General features: G+C 38.2%; 1 protein-coding gene across 10 annotated transcripts in view; it reads right to left on the bottom strand.

Moving 5' to 3' along the window:
- The window catches only part of AOPEP (aminopeptidase O (putative)), a 178,852-nt gene that overhangs the window by 109,970 nt on the left and 50,376 nt on the right, over positions 1-18,506 (bottom strand). For all 10 annotated transcript variants that reach the window (XR_007630555.1, XR_007630556.1, XM_050329447.1 and 7 more), the window contains 2 exons: positions 2,507-2,696; positions 752-858 (listed from right to left, as the gene is read on the bottom strand). Coding sequence is in view for 8 of the 10 variants with exons in the window: in XM_050329447.1 (XP_050185404.1) it covers positions 752-858; positions 2,507-2,696 (297 nt within the window). In the remaining 2 variants the exon portion in view is untranslated. The remainder of the gene's footprint in view (positions 1-751; positions 859-2,506; positions 2,697-18,506) is intronic.

Here is an 18,506-nt window from a genome sequence, read left to right as displayed (position 1 = left end):
AATTTGCTCCTGTAATTCCATGATTTGGTCAGTGTTGGACCAACCTGAACTAGGACTAGTTATGTTGTTTTTCTTGGTCAAAGACTGTGGGGAGACAAGCAGGACAGACTCTGTGGATCTTGAGTTAGGCAGACACTCAAGATCAAAGACGATGGCAACTTTCCAAGACACGAAGCAGAACAGCCCAGATTATCAATCACTGAGAAAGCAAGAATGTCTTTAGCTACCTAAAAAGTAGCCCTGAGCTTAGCATCTGGTACCTAAAGACCAGAATGTATTTTCAATATCATTATTCGTACTTTCTAAAGAGAAAGTAGATTGATATAGTTCATTGTGCTTTTTCCTTGTTTTTTAAAGCTTCATTCAGCTTGGCAGTTAGATACCACGCTGCTGTATGTGCTTGTGTTCAGCCACAGAAAACGAATCTGTTACAGCTTCTAACAGAGAACTTCGTTCAGGAAATGGCTTTTTTTCCCCCTAAATAGTGGCTCTTGTAAACTGTTTAGAGAGATTTCATATCAAACTAAATCCCATGGTTTCTGAAAGCTTTCTAAAACAAAGGGAGAAGCAATTGCATTACAGTCAGGACGAATAACCTAGTCAATTTAATTTGCATTTTATTTTTTCATTAGAAGGAAATAAGGAAATGCAGTGGATCTAATCAGTTGATTTGGATGTATATCTTTTGAAGGGAGAAAATGTGGAAAACAGGAGAGAGAGCACATGCAAGGCTATGCTGTCATATTGTTACCTTAAAACTTGTAGCTCTTCTTCAGAGTTTTGTACCTCGTCCCTGAGGCGGCACCAGCGAAGCAAAGCTTTCAGCTCCTGTTGCCCTTTTACTTCATCATGTGGGAGCTGCTCAGTAAACAAATAAACACAGATCACTGAATGCTGTTGCCCAACAGACAATAACAACTTTCAGAACAAAAAACTTGTTTCTCTTTAATATTTAGAAGATGTATGAAATGTACCAACGTCAATGATAAAAAAAAAGGGGAAAAAAAAAAGAGCCAAAAAATAACAGTTGTTGCTATGAGAGTTAATAGCAGCATGAAGAAAAACAAAAGCCTCACTGTGCACATCAAATCAATAGACTGTTAAATAGTTCTGACTGAGGAGAGAGATGAGCATGTCATTTTCCCTTTAGTGACTGGCAATAGATGAACTGCCTATAAACAGTATACCTGGCGTAGCAGATTTTATTGCATCTTTACCCAGCTTGAAAGCTAAGAGCTGCATTGGGTCCTGACTTCATTCCTCTGTCCTACTATTCCTACTACATTTGTGAAAGCTCCCTGTGGTATTTCCCCCATTTATGTAATATTGGCAGAGATTCATACTTATGAAATAAATGCCAGTTGTCAGCTGACAAATAAATACTTATTTATGTTTCTCTATTACAAGAATAGATGTGAGATGGAGGAAAGCAAAAGCAGCTAATATTACCCTGAATTACGTTCAGTCACAACTGAAATGACTGTCATGCACTATAGAACGTATTCATAATTCTAAAATTGTATGACTGAATAGCTTCAAAATTACTCAGTAATGTTTAAAAGGTATCCCTTGTATATTAACAAGGGAACTAATCACACTGTTTTGTTGCTTACTCCTTTCCATTTAGCTACAAGGAGGGTGTCTACCACAATCAAAATTCTTTCAAGTGACTCACAAAAGGAAAGAATTGATATGAACAGCTCACAGCACTGTAGTGATGCTCAGTGTAAGGGCATAAATGAGTTGTGGAACCAAAATGGAAAGGTCACATATTTGGACAACCTCTCTTTCTTGTTCCAGAAATATGGTAAGTGTCAAGGAGTTCTGTTTTGTTTGGTGCTATAAGTATGGCTGATACTTAATAAAATGGAGGTTTGGAAGAGTGCATTATGTCAGCTCCCAGTTCAGCCTGCTCTTCCACAGATGAGGTCTGCAGACTTCAGGGGTAGAACCTGGCACAGGCTCAGGCAGAAATGACTGACACACAAAATGCTTGAAGTAGTAGAGGTACTACAAAAGTAAGAATTGCATCAGAAAAACACTTTACAAGCTGAGAGACAACTTATGAGTTTTTCACCTTAAGGCAGTCAGTGATTTCTAAGACTCTGACATGAGAGTAACCCTTGCTGGGAACATAAGCAAAAAAAAAAAAAAGGGTAAGTTCCCTATTTAAAATCATCTTCCATTTTGCTTTGAGGTAAACTTCTTGGGCATCCATTTGAAACTTTCATTAAGTACCTGGAATATTACAATATGCAGTAAGACTCTGCTGATTATTCCAGTTTCAGGTACACAATATAAATGGAAAAAAATGCAGAGCCATTGTTTGATAGCTGAATTTTAATAGCTTAGTAGTACATTCATAGAAAGGTAATAATTGACAAACAGACATTTCCATTCTCATTAGCACTGACCTCTACCACTGTAAAGATTTGTGTTCCATGCCATGTATATAATTTTGATTTCCACATTAATTCAGTTTTGGAACCATGTATCATCACCTTACCTGTTGTGCCCTGGCCCAAAATATATCTTCTAAAAAAGTGGCAAACCCTTCACTTATCCACTCCTCAGTCCAATCACGAGCGCCAATGGCCAGTCCAAACCAAGCATGAGCAATTTCATGGCACAGACGCGTTCCACAGAGATGGCTCCCTCCTGACAGAACACTCTGGGACAGGAAGATGATGTGTGGGCTGCACAAAATGAGTGACAGAATACATTATTGACCTGTTACAACATGCATTGCATGGCCATCCAAATAAGGGAACCAAAGAATGGTCTGGATTGGAAGGGACCTTAAAGATCATTTTGTTAAAACCCCCGGCTGTGGACAGGGACACCTTTCACTATATCAGGTTGCTCAGAGCCCCATCCAGCCTGGCCTTGAGCAGGCCAAGTGATGGGGCATCCACCGCTTCTCTAGAAAACTGCTCCAGTGCCTCACTATCCTCACAGGGAAGCATTTTTTCTTAATATGTGATCTCAATCTATCCTCCTCCAGTTTAAAAGCGTTCCCCCTTGTCCTGTCACTACATGCTCATGTAACAAGTCCCTCTCCAGCTTTCTTGTAGGCTCCCTTCAGGTAGCCTACTAATAATTAGCCTGTAAGCTAATTATTAGTATATGCATGCTAGGTCATGACTAATAGTTTATAACTCAAGCGTTTTTAGGAATTAAGTCGTAATTTATTGTTAGTTGGCAGAGAATCAAACTAAAATTCCACCAAGCAGTTGTATTGTATTCAACTGCCAAACAGCTATTACCTGTAAGAAGTAACTTAAACCAGAGTTACTTTCAAACTACAGGACTGATTTATTTCAATAGAAACATTCATCATAGAGAGATGAGCAGGTGTGAATACAGGCAACAAGTATTTATCAGCTCAGTGATCAAAGACAGAAATAAATAAAGCAGAAACATTTACTAAAGACAACAAATCACTATCAGTATGTTACTAAAAGTAACAAGAGTAATGTAGAGTAAAACACACGTGCTTGTTAAAACTTACAACAACCTAAGAAGATGCCATCTCTTGATAACGGCTGATCATTTCTGCAAATGCAGAGGAAGAAGAACTTATTTTACCACAACCACAAAAGTGAGAAGAAGTGAATATCTGCTTTTCACAACATGGGGGGAACAATCCAATCTGTATCTACTCTGCTTTGGACTCAAATACTATAAAAAGAAATTGGAGGAAAACTGTTATGAATTATCACTCTGCTACAGAAAACACACTGAACTGCAAGTTACTGCAGTTCCATGTTCTACTGTAAGGCAGTTTCTGCTATGCTTACAGACATTACAGACCTTAACTTCCCAAAAGCTATAACATTTCTGAAACTAACTACATCTAGGAAATAAAAGTAGCAGAATTAAGTCCTCCAACTAACGTGCAAGAGGTTATTAGTGCACCGTGTCATAGATGGAGTGGCAAGGGCACAAACCAAGACAACCATCTGCAGAGTACTCCTGCACTAACCCACAGTGTCCATAATCTGCATTTCAACTCTCTTCTCTCTTCCAGTCAGTTAGAAAGGAAATAAAGCACAGTGGTAATACCTTCAAGACCACAGGTCTTTAAAACTTAGTTTTAAAGCATGGGAGGGGAGTGCATGGCCTTAAGGCACTTCCAAGAGTCAAATATTATTCATCAGCATTCCAGAGAGCTTCCCCACCCGCCCTACCCTTCCGTTGGCAATGCTGTAACACCCACGTTTTTCCTGCAGCCAGTTGAACGTCTGGAACTGAGACCATAATAGATGATATGCACTCATACTCAATAACCATCTCCTTATAAAAATATAGTAGTTACCCAGCCAAGCAAGTTAATCCATTTCAATCAGATGGCATTGTAAGAAACAATGTAAGAAATTAAGGAACTAAACTGAGGAACCAAGTAACACAGAACAAAGTAAGAAAAAACAGTGGCTCTCCAAATCTTGACCAAAACCAATTCTGATTCAGACAAGGAAGGGAAGGAGAGAGAGATGAGGGGAAAGTGTGAACACAGAAGCTGCAGAATACTATTAATTTTTTATTATAAAGTCCCTGATGAGAAGAACAGCCACAACTTTGAGGGCATTACTTCAGTCAGTATTAAGTAAATGACCCCTAACTGTGGCATGTGTACATGCTACAGAGAAAAACTGCAGAAACAGATCAAGTACATAACACTACAGGCATACTGCTGGAACATTTCAGCCATTTGGTTAAGGAAGACAAAAGTAACTGCATGCCTTATAAAGAGGCTCACAGAACAGTGTACATTTTAAGTCTACAGTAGGTAAATATATAATAAAATTAAAGATTGTATTTTCTGCTTTTTCCAATCACTTAAAAACCACAAATGCTACAATTTTGGACAATACTCTCCTTTATAGAAGGATTACAAATCATTTCAGGGAGAAAAATATATAGGAGTTAAATTTTGGTCATAGAATATGAGTACAGCTTCTTACAAGGCCAAAAATTAGTTTATGTGCTGCAGTAGAGTTTAATTTTAAACTCTGAGTACAGCCAGCAACTTCCTTTCCAGAGAACAACCTAAATGATTCCTTTTATTTTGTTTGCCCTTATAAACCAGTTCTATCTCCAATTCAGAGCAGTGCAAAGTTCCCATATACCTTAAGAGTAGTTTTATCAGACTGAATGCTCTCTGGAACATGTCCAGGACCTATTAGTTTGGGGAAAAGTTTCACTCCATGTATTTCTTTAAACACAGATTCTCTATTTTCAGTGCATGTTGAACTTCAGAAACTCTGCTCTACCTCTACTGATGCCAACCAAACCTACATTTCTAACACCATCTAGGATGTGCAGTGTTCACAAAATCATAAAATGGCTTGTATTGGGAAGGACGCTTAAGATCACACAGTTCCAACCCCTTTGCCAGGGGCAGGAACACCTTTGACTAGACCAGGTTTCTCAGAGCCCCATCCAACCTGGCCTTAAAGACTCACAGGAATCTACAACTTCTCTAGGAATCCCATTCCAGTGCCTCACCACCCTCACAGGAAGGAGGTTGTGCCTAATATCTAACATAAACCTATTCTCTTTCAGTCTGAAGCCATTTCCCCTTGACCCGTCCTTACATGGCCTTGTAGAAAGTCCCTCTAGATCTTTCTTGTAGCTCTTTTCAGGTACTGGAAGGCACCAACCAGGCCATGCCAAAAGCTTCTCTTTTCCAGGCTGAACAATCCCAATTCTCTCAGCCTTTCCTCACAGGGGAAGTGCTTTATCCCTCTAAATCTTGGTGACCCTCCTCTGGACTCACTTGAACAGGTCCATGTCCTTTCTGAGTTGGGGGAATGTTGTGAATGTTGTTAATTGCACAACATAGCAATGTTGTTCCTAAAACAATAATTCAAGAAGGTGTCTCAGTGAAAAATAAGTTAATTGGAATGGTAATTAAATTGCAAGACCTTTTTTTTTTTTTTTTTTGCAACTTCTTTCTTTTTAACCTTGGTCTTCCTACCATCTGTTGGATTTACTAGGAACAAATTATAAGGCTTGATATCCATTTCTTTGATTTTAGTTGAAAAGGAAAGAAATCCATTCATCCATTAGGAATGGACAAAGGTTCACCCCTGAAATTACATCAAATCTGACGAGGTCTGTGTGGCTTAAAAATGCCTCTAGCAAGTCTGGTCCAAGTTTCTAAAGCAGGCCAGAACAGGCTAGCTGGATGCGGTAAGGAAGATGCAAAACCTCTCCTAGTTAACAAAAAAACAACCACCCCACCAGTCCTTCCCAGGAAGCTGGACAAGTTCCCAATGGCTCTCACAGAAAAAGAAGTTAATGACTTGTTTTCAACAAGTATACACTTGGTTACACTTCCACAGCAAAAGAGTATTATTCTGATGAGAATCACACGCACATCACTCAGATATTTGCATCACTGGACTGGAAGAAGCAGCAAGTTCCCCCTCCCAGTTGAAGTGCAGTTAAGGGAAATCTTGACACCATAACTGTGGCACAAATACATATAAAGGAAAAACTAAGCCCTGAAGGAAAGAAATTGTGGGTGTGAAAGGCCAAAGAGTCCTGATGTTCCAATCATTCAAACTCACCCATGCAGATATTCTTAAGATATATAAGATATTCTCAACAGATGGTCTCTTCAGCAAATAAAAGGTTTCCAATGAGTCCTAAAGCTCTGAACAGCAACCTGACCTGTCCAGAGGCCAAATCTCTGACAGTAATTTTTCAAAACTTTTTCTCTAGACTCCTGAATTAGAGGCAGGTGCTGCTTTGCACACAGTGTGTAACAGGGGGCTATCTTTGGCTGCTCACACACTGTCAGATGAGACACATAGCCAACATGTATGTGCAAGAACTAAAGTACACACTTAAGCTGGGAACGTGAAACTCATTTCTAACAGACTTGTTCCATTCCTTTTGAAGTAGAAGTCTTTCCTTCTTAATGCACACAGATTTGTATGCGCATTTTGTTATGTACTTATTGAAATAACAGAGCCAAAATGATTGTCAGTTAGGAAATTATGCTTCTGGAGTCAAAAGTAGCACCAAAATTCACTATTACAGATAGCAGTTACATATTTCAAACAAACAAACAAACAAAAGTTTTTCCAGTACTCCACAAATTGCTTATCTTTTCCTATCTAGGAAAAAAGTAGTCAGATAGTAAATGGGTAAAACAGCTATTGTACTTCTAGAAAATCCCTTTTAAACATGTAGAAGGGGAAATATCTCTAAAATATTTTCTTAGGAACACATTAAAATTAGGATATACATCTCAAGATTATTGGAATTTGAGAAAGTTAGAAAACTAAATGACAGCTCTTTACAAATACTTGGTGCAAACTCTCACCACTTGCCTTTAACCTACATTGTTCCTGTGATACAAAGAACACTCTTACCATAATGTCTGCAGTATCTACATCAAGCTTTGAATGTCAGTTTGCTTTACCTTTGAGGACACTTGTGCTATTGGAATGCAGACACAGGAACATGTAACATCCACTTTCCTACTTCTCTAATCTCCAGCCGTCTAGTGTGTGTGCCAGTCCAGTACTGAGAGAACCACAAACTCAAGAGACAAGAACCTGGTACTTAAAATACTCTGAGCACTGTTACAGGCTTGATGTGCTTCAAAAAATAAACAAAGAATTTGATGCACTCACAGCTAATGTGAGATCACCCCAAAGGAAGACCACGAAACCCAACTCATCCTCCACAATTAAATTCTCTTAGCTTCATGTTCACAAGTGAAAAGATATATTACATCCTTTCATGCAACACCATGTATGAGTTTGCATGAATTTCCTAAAAGTTGCAATCACAGCTTGTTCTGAGACAGGTCTCTGAAAAAAGATGGGTTTATATTATTTTTTAATGATTAAAATCAATATAAAGAAAAAATCAAGAAAAAATGAACTAATGAAGAATTTAATTTTTCTTTTATAATTAGGTCAGTGAGTACTAGCCACATACATGTGATACCATCTATTAACTTCTTTGAATACCATAGAACAGTGAGTCCTAAAAATGAGATTTATATTTTATACTTCTGTATCAGAGGAATACACAAAGTATGAAATGCAGAGCTATACCTCCTCAAACAAGATATTTAGTTAGTTGCGCTACAAAATGCCCACCTAGCAGACAGGAGACATTTTTGCACCAGGTTTGCCAAAAAAGTACCTTATGATGTGTAATTCTTCCTAAAGCATGCTCTGTTTTGAAGTTCTAGCTTTCCTCTAGGGCTCTCCTCCTCTGCCCTCCATGATCCAACCAAAATGTACAATGCTGAAAGGGTGGACTGAAAATATCATTTCCAACAGAAGACTTAGAAGAATTTCCCTAGGTCTGACTCTCGATAATGGGAGTACCCCATGGATAGAATCACAGAATCATTTAATTGGGGAATGACCTCTAAGATCAAGTCCAGCTGTTAACCCAGGACTGTCCCCCATTAAACCATGTCCTTAAGTGCCACATCAAAGTGTCTTTTAAATACTTCAGGAATGGTGACTCCACCACTTTCCTGGGCAGCCTGTTCCAGTGTTTGACAACCCTTTCCCTGAAGAAATTTTTCCTCATATCCAGTTTAAACCTTCCCTGGTGCAAGTTGAGGCCGTGTCCTCTTGTCCTGTCAGTTGTTACCTGGGCAAAGAGACCAACCCCACGAGGCTGCAGTCTCCTTTCAGGTGGTTGTAGAGAGCTGTGGGTCACCCTGAGCCTCCTTTTCTTGAGGCTGAACAACCCCAGCTCCCCCAGCTGCTCCTCGCAGGGCCTGTGCTCCAGACCCTTCACCGTCTGCTGCCCTTCCCTGGACGCTGCAGCCCCTCCATGTCCTTCCTGTCGTGAGGGGCCCAGAGCGGGGCTTGAGGTGTGGCCTCAGCAGTGCTGAGTACAAGGGACAGTCCCTGCCCTGGTCCTGTTGGCCACACTGTGTGACACAAGCCAGGATGGCACTGCCCTTCTTGGCCCCCTGGGCACACCCTGGCTCACGTTCAGTGGTTTTACCAGCACCCCCAGCTCCCTTTCTGCCGTGACGCCTTTCCAGACACCCTGCCCCAGCCTGGGCACTACAAGAGGTTATTGTGACAGAAGGGCAGGACCCAGCACCTGATCCTGTTAAACCACTGGCCTCGACCCACTGAGCCAGCCTGCCCAGATCCCTCTGCAGAGCCTTCCTACCATCCACAGATCAACACTCCCACCCAACTCGGTGTTGTCTGCAAATGAGCAATCTGGTAGCAGTGCAACTGATTTCATCAAACCATTGTCATATACTCTCTCTAACACACCCAGAGCACACACTTTGGCAGTGATAAGACAAGCACCTTTACCTGGGTTTTTACAGAAAATTACAAAACAACTTCTGTGTGGCTGATCTCCTGCTGTGCTCATATCTAATAAATTCTACCTGTTTAAAATATTCTGACGTGGGAAGCAAGTCAAGAAGGAAACAAAGAATGTTGGCTTTTACATGCAGACTTCGGTCTCATGTCTGAGATTCAAGTATTGCCAGTAAGGTAACTGGCATAAGGTCACGAGGAACTAGAGGAGACAAGAACAACAAGCAGTCAAGAAAGAACTGTGGAGGTGAGCAGTTATTTGCACTTGGCCTCTGATGCTCCCAGGACACCTAGCAGCAGCTCTAGCTTGCTTCTTTTCATCTTACACATTCTGCATCGTATGAAGAATTTGCAGATATTGTTTCCTAACGTCTTAAGTAAGCACAACAACATCTATTCATTTAGAAACTTCCATAGTCCCAAGACTTGTGACAGGCAGCAAATTGCCTGCTACTCTAAAGAGAAAGAAGCAAACACAGAAAATTGGGTGGGGGAAAAGAAAGAATTACAGATTCAGAACCTCAAGCTGCCATCAGGATATTTTATACAGATTTGTTTGAAACCTCCTGCCTCCCAAAAAACACAAAGTAATGCGTTCTATTATAAAAATCAATTGCACAATACTTCCTAATAACAAATGGCTCCAGTACTGCCAAAAACCTCACAGCCAACTCTGCAGGAGAAACACCTGGAGGGACTACAGCTTTTCATGTTGTATATCACAGAATGAGTATTTCACATTTAACTGATTATGGGTAAGCACAAATACAATTACATCAATAAATATAAGCACCTGTTTAACTCCTAAAAAAAAAAATCAAACAACCAAGCCAACTCTGTATTTCACATATCTCAATTTTTAACCTTCACACTGCACTTGCAATTGCTCCTCAAAAAGCACTGACACTGCTACCACTGAAAATAATTTGTTACACTGATTTCCAGAGCCCTTACTAAATATTCATGGTATCAAGTTGTACTGTTCATAGAAGTCACTTCCAAACAAATCCTACAAGCTACAACTCTGTTAGGTTATTTTTATTTTTCTCTAAAACCAGACAGATTGGAAGTCAATCTAGAGTACTTCAGTTAAAGAGCAAGAAATAAAGATGAAGAAAATAAAAATATTTCTGGTTCAGATTGTTCAGCAAAGTATCTTAGGATTTTTTCATATTAGTATCTTTTTTTATTTTATGTAAGACAGTTGATAGATCACAAAAGTAATAAAACATTCCTACTCTTGCTTATATACACAGGATCACAAAAGAGGGTCAGAGGCTGAAGGAAAAATTTTGTTCATGTCTAAGGAGCCAGAGGAAATACCATGTTCCCACTAATTCCAGTAAGACTTTTATATATATATATAAAAATGCAATATTTAGTTTACATTCTGAATTTGCTACATTCCAGATTTTATATGAAACTTTTACCACATTTCCCTGAGTTCTTCCAAATATTAGAGACTGTCAACTGAAGAAAATATTAAAAAATCCCAACAGCTAAGCTATTAGCCATGTGAAAATGCTTAATAATAAATAATAATGTGGAAAGTCTCTATTAGAACCGTGCATTTATATTAATTTTCCCTCATTTAAAACTGATTTATATTAGGGCCACAAAATTAACCTTATTCACTAGCTGAAATAAAAGAAGTGAACAGAAAATAGCAACAGATGGACACTGATCATTCCAATTATTTTAACTGATCATATAATTTTTCCAAAAAGTGAGTAATGAAAACAGATGCATATACAGGTACTCACACCTCTCATTTCATAAATACGAAATACTTTTGTGTGATAGTAGCCTAAAGAACACTCTTGTTTTTTAAAGTTTCCTATCCCAAATACTTCATCTGAAGAATGAGAAAACTCCAGATACATCCCTGAATTATTCAGGAAATCTCAGACATTAGTGGAGGAGAGAGTGATACAAATCCTTGATATTTCTAAGGAAAAATAAATAAAAAGGTAAAGCTTAGATTTAAAAAAAAATTAAATCAGAACTACTTAGATCATAAAAGAGGCACAGATCCAACTCTTTTAAATTTTTAGTTTGTACCTATTATACTCCTGCTCCTTGTGCCATGTGGGAGCAAACATGATTATCCAATTCCCATGTGATCTAATTGTTGGCCATATTGATCATCACCATTGGTCTACCCTGGCCTCCAGTCGGGAGGCCTGGAGACACACCATCTATAACGCTGCTGCTGCTTTTGAGAACACACGCAGGATCACTCTCGAGGAGAAAAGACAATGCAGAAAGAATCGCGTCTTGTCAATATCACCTGGGGAGTCTTTCTGCTGTGCCTTCTGCAACCAGACTTGTCTATTTCGCATTGGCCTTTTTAGCCATCAGCGCGCTTGTAGCAAGTGTGGGTAGAGCCCTTCTCAAATCTTCGTTCGTGAAGCCCAGCCATGATGATGATGATGATGATAATTGTTGCCTATGCGCACTATCACCCACAATTCTCGCTTTTAAGAATTGGTACTTAAAAATCCATTCTCTGGAGCCTTTCATTTTACTTAAAATAATGCTGCAGAATGGTGCAAATCCAACACTGTCGAGTCTACTCTGATTTTCAACCTCCCTGCTAGAATGCATTATTTCTACTATGCCTTTATCTTCTGTTTGTGCAAATGCACACCCATCTTAAAAATGTTTCAGGCAGTTGAAGTTTAACAAATTATTTCTACTGTCATCCATTACCTGTTTTTCTTATTTGTGTAATCTATAAACAGTACATAAACTGATATCAGTTGCATGCCTTCATTTTACAAATGAGCATCCAGTGTTTTTTGCTACACTAATTAAGGAGATACACGTTGTCAGCAAAAAGAAAGAGAGGAAGGCACAGAGGAATACGTAAAGGCTTCGCAATTATTTTCTTAGTTTACCCTGCACAGCAGCCATACAAGCCTTCTCCTTTGTGTGTGTCCATCAATGAGAGATCTGTTGTGCTTTTGCACAAAGAACAAAGATGCCTTTATCAATTCTCAGAAGTCTGTAGGACAAACCGTTCGTGTTGTCAAACCCCCTAAAACACTTCCAGCAAATAATGAAATCCACCAGTGACAAATGTCAACATACTAATTTGTTAAATACAGAACAAAAGGAACATTCAGAAGAGGTGCTTCATTTCATGTTATATCAGCCCTGCAATTTGTAACAACTTTATGGCAGCCCACAGATAATACAACATTAGAACACAAGAGCACTATGATTATTTAAACTAGAACAATCTACTCTTCTTACAATAAATGCTAAGTTCAACAAAACTGTAAACAAAGTCTTTGGACACATCAAACTCCTTGCTATGCATTCATTTTTCTCCTTTTTGGAAGATTATTTCCAAGTGAAATCTTATACACAATCACAGATTCTCTTTCACACACAGTCCCATTGATTAAATTACATCATATCCAGTGAAAGAAGACCTTCAGTGTGCCTCAGCAATACTTTATCATTATACAGGACATCCAGCTATTATTGTCAAATCATGTAGCAAGGGCATAGTTTAACTTGGAGTAGCTAGTGTGCATGTGAATTACTTCATTCATCATACAAAGACATCAAGCTATTATTCTGAAGCACATATAAAGGGATGGTAAAACTGGAAATAACTAGCATAACTGAGAACTGTGTTAAACTGATATAATGTTAAGTATCACATACTAACAACTTTCACTGTTTCATCTTCTATCAACTCGTCCAAATTTGTTTCAGACCACCATAAGGACTAAACAAATATTTTTCCTGTTGTCCAGGATGCTGACATAGAATGCATTTATCTGTTCTCTTTGAAGATACCAAAAAGAAGCAAACACCTTTATATTCTATAAACATCTATTGCATCCAACATTTCTTCTACAGATTTCCAACCTGTGCTTGCTTTGTGGATTCATCCAATCCACTTGAATATGGAATGGCAGTTCTGAAGTTGTCAAATTGATAATGCTAAATTCTGTATTTGGCAAAATGCTAACGCTGATACAGATTCTATTAGCAAGTATTTTTCCAAGTCCAAAAGAATACAGTAAGGTGGTTTCCCACCTTGCAAGACCACAGCAACTAAACTACCATGGGTCAAAAGATGCTAATTTTGATGTCTTCTTGTTTAGTTGCTTTGTTGTTGTTGTTGTTTTTAATTGCTGAGGAAATTAAATTTTAAAATAAAATTTTAAATTTTAAAATCAGTGAGGAAATTAAATTTTAAAATAAGCAGAGAATTTTTGATTGCTTCCCACATACTCTCCTGACAAGAGTTCTGCTAATACACTAAACACACTCTCTTTTTGTGAGACTATGCATTCATATTTGCGTGTGGATATTGGCCTCTCACAGGACATGACCATATTCCAAAATTTCTACCCATACCAAAGAGAATTTCCAATTAAAATACAGTTAATAACTGTTATTTGTTGGATACTTCCCTGAAGACTCAGTTGGGTCTATGCCTTGACAAACGGTTAAAATTTGTTTCTACATATTCTGTCTTCCAGCATTGATCAATTTGTTTTAAACCTCAAATGGTATTTGGCATTCACATCAGTTTAGAGCTATGAACCTGAAGACCAAAAAGCTGTATAATTTCTCAGAAGGTACAGATTGAAGTTCCCAAACAGGTAGCAATTTGACAGCCCAATCCAGTCACACTGCTGTAAATCCAGTCAATCTCCACAGTGTAATTTCTCTACCTTTTCAGTTTTAGCACAGTTTAATGTCAAGTGGGACAGCAATCCTTGAGATTTGCTTCAGCTAAGAGTATTTCTCTGGCATAGTGTACATACTTGGCTGCACTCAAATTTTAGTATACTTGTCAGCTGCAGATTAGAAAACACCTAAAAAGATGAATTTCATACTGAGGTTATATCCTGGTTTCAAACCTCTAGATCTCTCGTGCTGTCCTCACCACCTGTTAGCAAAGCCACTGGTAGAAACAAGACGCTGTTCCTCTCTGCATGGCCTGGCTCTACAGGTGACAGCACAGAACCTCTCAGGGTGCTTCTGCTGGGCTCCCCTCCAAATTCTGGAGATAAAAGCTCTTCAGTGACAGCAACACATACCTCACTCCTGTCGACAGCCTCAACTCTATAACTCCAGGAGGTTAAATTTAGCTAACTGAGCATCCACTGCAAATTATTACAGTTACACAGACATACACAGACAGGATGTAGCTGCTTCTTCTCAGAGAGAGAACAAATGCCTCTGAGACTGCACTGCATTTCCTGGGAACTCAAAGAATTTGCATTTCCACATGTGCACTGTTGTATTAACTCAGATCAACTGCCCAAGCAAAAACTTTAGCTTCAAGAGAAAAACAACATATCTAACCTGCACTATCAGACAGCAGAGTAACACCAGGGCCTGTTCAGACTCAGAGGTCTGTTTCTCAAATATTATAAAGAAAAAGAAGTAAATAGCTATTAAACAGAGACTTGGTTTATACCAACAGTAAAAGGATGTGTCCACTGTGATTTTTAATAAAAAGTTGTTTAGTTCATAAAGAGAATTCACTGAATTTTATTTTCTCTGCCAATAGATCTTTTTTTCAGAAAATCATGCAAAGCTAAGGTTTTACAAATACTGCAGACCTATAGCACAGTTTCATTTTATCCTTAACTCCTTCCTTGCAATAAAAGCAGACCATTGGGGTTTTTTAAGTCAGGCATCTTAGTGCCACTGAATTATTCCAATTGCTGTGGAGAAGTGAGTGAATAAAAGCAGTTCTCCCTGCACTCTTTTAGCACATCTGGCCTATCAGAGGAAACATGACAACTCAAATTTAAGTAATGAGATTCAGAAAGAGGAATCCACCCCTAAGTCTGTTTGTTCCGGGGCATAACCTGCACATACTGCTTTTACATACATACTAGGTACTATTACTATGTAAGGTTTAGCATTACAAATACATCACACAGAATCAAGATCAGAGAAGCAGCACTGACCCTAAAAACTTTTTACCTTATTATGCTACTGAATCCAGTGGGGAAGAGAAAAAATTTTCCCAAAGAACTCAAAATTGTGTTCTACAGTTCTTCAGAAATACCTTTGCATTCTTTCCAAACTATTCTGTCTCTAATATGCTGCATTTTTATCTGCAGCACTGTACTGTAAATAAAACACAATGATGCTTCAGCTAATGCTGAGAAGTGCAAGAAATTTTAGGTGCAAAGACAGAAATCTTTCAAACATTGTAATATCTGTATGTTAAATATATAAGACGACAGCAAAGCCATTTCTGTCACTGACAACAAATTTCTTTGTGCATTTCATCATGCTAAGGTCTAATTTAGGCCCCTGAAAAATCTGCTCAGTGACCAAGCCACATGCACCTTTCTTTTAGTGATCTACAAAGTTATTGTCAAGAAGACTAACAAAGGTATTCAGAATTATCTCATAACTTTAACTCAGTATCTATCATTACCAAGCTGGTGATCATACAAAAAAAAAAAAAAAAAAAGTATTTCTGGCAGCAAACTCCTTTACGTTCACTGGACAAAATAACTCTATATACAACAAATTAAATTCACTGAACTGGCTCCTTATAGTTCAAAACACTACCTTAACTTTTACCTTTAAACAGTTTAAGCAGAAGAGCACATATTTGCAAGTAATCTTAGAGATATTGAAAATCTAAAATTATTCTATTATAAAAAGAACTGAAGCTTTAATAAATATACAATACAGCATCATATTACAAATGTGACAGGTTACCAAATAAATATGACTTCACTGTTAGATTTCAACATTTAAAACTAGGCTTCTAAGTCAGAATTATTACAAACTTGTAATAACAACACACATAGTAAGCTTCTTTGTTCAGCAGAGACATAATTTATGCAGTACTGTGGAAAGAGCAGGCAGTCATCACAAACCAGATGCCTACCACACGACTAAAAATCGGACTGGCCTTTAAACTGAAAGAAATTACATCATCTATTTTCTTCATGTTGCCACAGACAAAGGAAATCCAAAAGCCATCCCAGAATACAGAGCTGCTATTTTATTCAGAAACCAAAATCTCCAGGCAAATTTTTCATATACTCAAACCCATATATCTCCACTCATTTATCCCAAATTCACCATACACCCAATTCCCTCCCAGAAGAGGGAAACACACAACACCCTTTTCTCCCCCTTGGAAGAATGCTCAGCAGTATACTTGTCTTTCTGATCTTCCCAAGGACAAACCACTCCTGCTTGTGTTCTTCCTCAAATTTCAACAGTTTAACCCTCAGTCTATATCCCAAGATTCCTGCTAGTCCAAAAGTAAATCTCCTATAGCCACAAACTGGGGGAAGCCTAAGTGTGTGCAGAGAAAATACGTATGACAACACCCTGACTGCAATGTATCACACATCAGCCCTTGGAAAAATGAAAAATTTTGTTTCAAATTTCCAGTCAAATATTATGATCCACAGGCCAACAGATGGCAACTCCATAGGACAAACTACAATATTTTGACAGCACTAGTAATTCTGTAGTTCCACAGTACATCTTTGCCCAGAACCCCCTCCTTTAGTCAGCACAATCAGAAGAAATCTGATTCAATCACTGAAATGTGAAGTAAGGCAGCAAAATGTCTTCTTAACCTAATTAAAGATTTAAGAGTTTTAATGGTAGTATAGACCCACTTTGGAAAGTATAAGGGTTTTAATTCGTATTCTTTTACTAAAAGTTGATGATGTTGCAGGCTGGAAGGGATGGAAAGCTCCTTCAGACGAAACTGTTTAGAAAGCGCAACTCATGTAGTTTAATATATATTAAGAGTTCAAGATTAAGAGTTACTGTGGTCAGTCTGGGCCACTGTCCTACTTGGGTCCCATCCCAGCATCTCGCCCTCAGCTGAGGAAGGAGCGTTACAGTGCTGACGCTGTGCTCAGCAGGAGCCACAACACCGGTGTGTTATCAACACCCTTCCAGCTGCCAATGCAAAGCACAGCACGTGAGGGCTGCTGTGGGGAAATAACTCCAGCTCAGCCAGACCCAATACAACCCTTCAAATAATACTCTTTCCTAAAAGGAATCCTTTTAAAAAAAATCTTTTAAAATTAACTATATGTGTTAATCCATTTCTAAAGAGAAGAGTTATCATTTTTACTTTAAATATAATGAGACACAAGGGCTACATTATTGTTCTCAGGATACAGCAGTCTGCTTTTCATTCCTTCCCTCACACATCAATGAATAAATACAAGAATGCAGAATAATTTGGAATGACCAACACCTCAGAGAAATCTGCTCTGTATATGACATAAGAACCACCTTAAAAATTTGGCAATGGTAAAGAAAGTACAAAAGCTAGTAAATAAATTTTTTTCAGATGTTTATTTACAAGAGAATCATAATAACCATCTCTCATTTTATTGGTTTCACCAGTGCATTCACTGCAAAAGTCTCAGTACAGGGAACAAACCAAAGCATTAATATCACTCCTGCCCGGATTTCCCCAAACATATTCTATAACATCCTCTCTCCTTCCAATACATTTCTCATTGTTGTTTAATGAATGTTCTTAGGTATTCCATTGAACATTCCCAAAACAAGCACATGGATATTCATGTCATGACAGAACAGCGTATCAAACCAGTTCCATTAAAACAGTCTTTTCTGCTTGTACTTACGTGTCAAGGAGGAAAACAACAAAAATTAGAACAGTTACACCTCAGGAAAGAGAAATAATCTACTGCCAAAGAGATCTAACTCACACTGGTTAAGCCTCGAATAAGCAGATTATAATGATTAGCTGAAAGTAAAGTTTGTTAAAATAGTTGCTTTGACATTTGAGTATTAAAAATAACAACAGACATCAGCCCTACAATTTTAAATCAAGCAACCTTTGCAATAAGCAGAAAGGGAAGAAAATATCAAGAAATCCATCATTTCCTGAGGGATTTGCCATATTTATTATCACTCTGAAGATTAAATCACCCACCATTAAGAATTGTATGTATGCATCCCATTTAGATGTCAAAAGTCTAAAACTTATGTGATCAAGAGAGTGATTTCTAAGCAGATAGTAAATAAAAGATTAAAATAGAAAGGTTGAAAAATATCCAAAGAATTACATATAAAGGAGCAGACCATTGCTATAATTTCCACTGTAATCACAGGCATAGGACTCTGCTCAAAAGCAGCCACACTAACAGTAACACCTTTTCCTGAGGTTTA

Source organism: Myiozetetes cayanensis, unplaced genomic scaffold (genome assembly GCF_022539395.1).
Source record: "Myiozetetes cayanensis isolate MyiCay16 unplaced genomic scaffold, myiCay2020 scf4, whole genome shotgun sequence".
NCBI classification, from domain to species: Eukaryota; Metazoa; Chordata; class Aves; order Passeriformes; family Tyrannidae; genus Myiozetetes; species Myiozetetes cayanensis.
The sequence above is the reverse complement of the archived record's forward strand: the minus strand, read 5'-3'. Positions and strand labels throughout refer to the sequence as shown.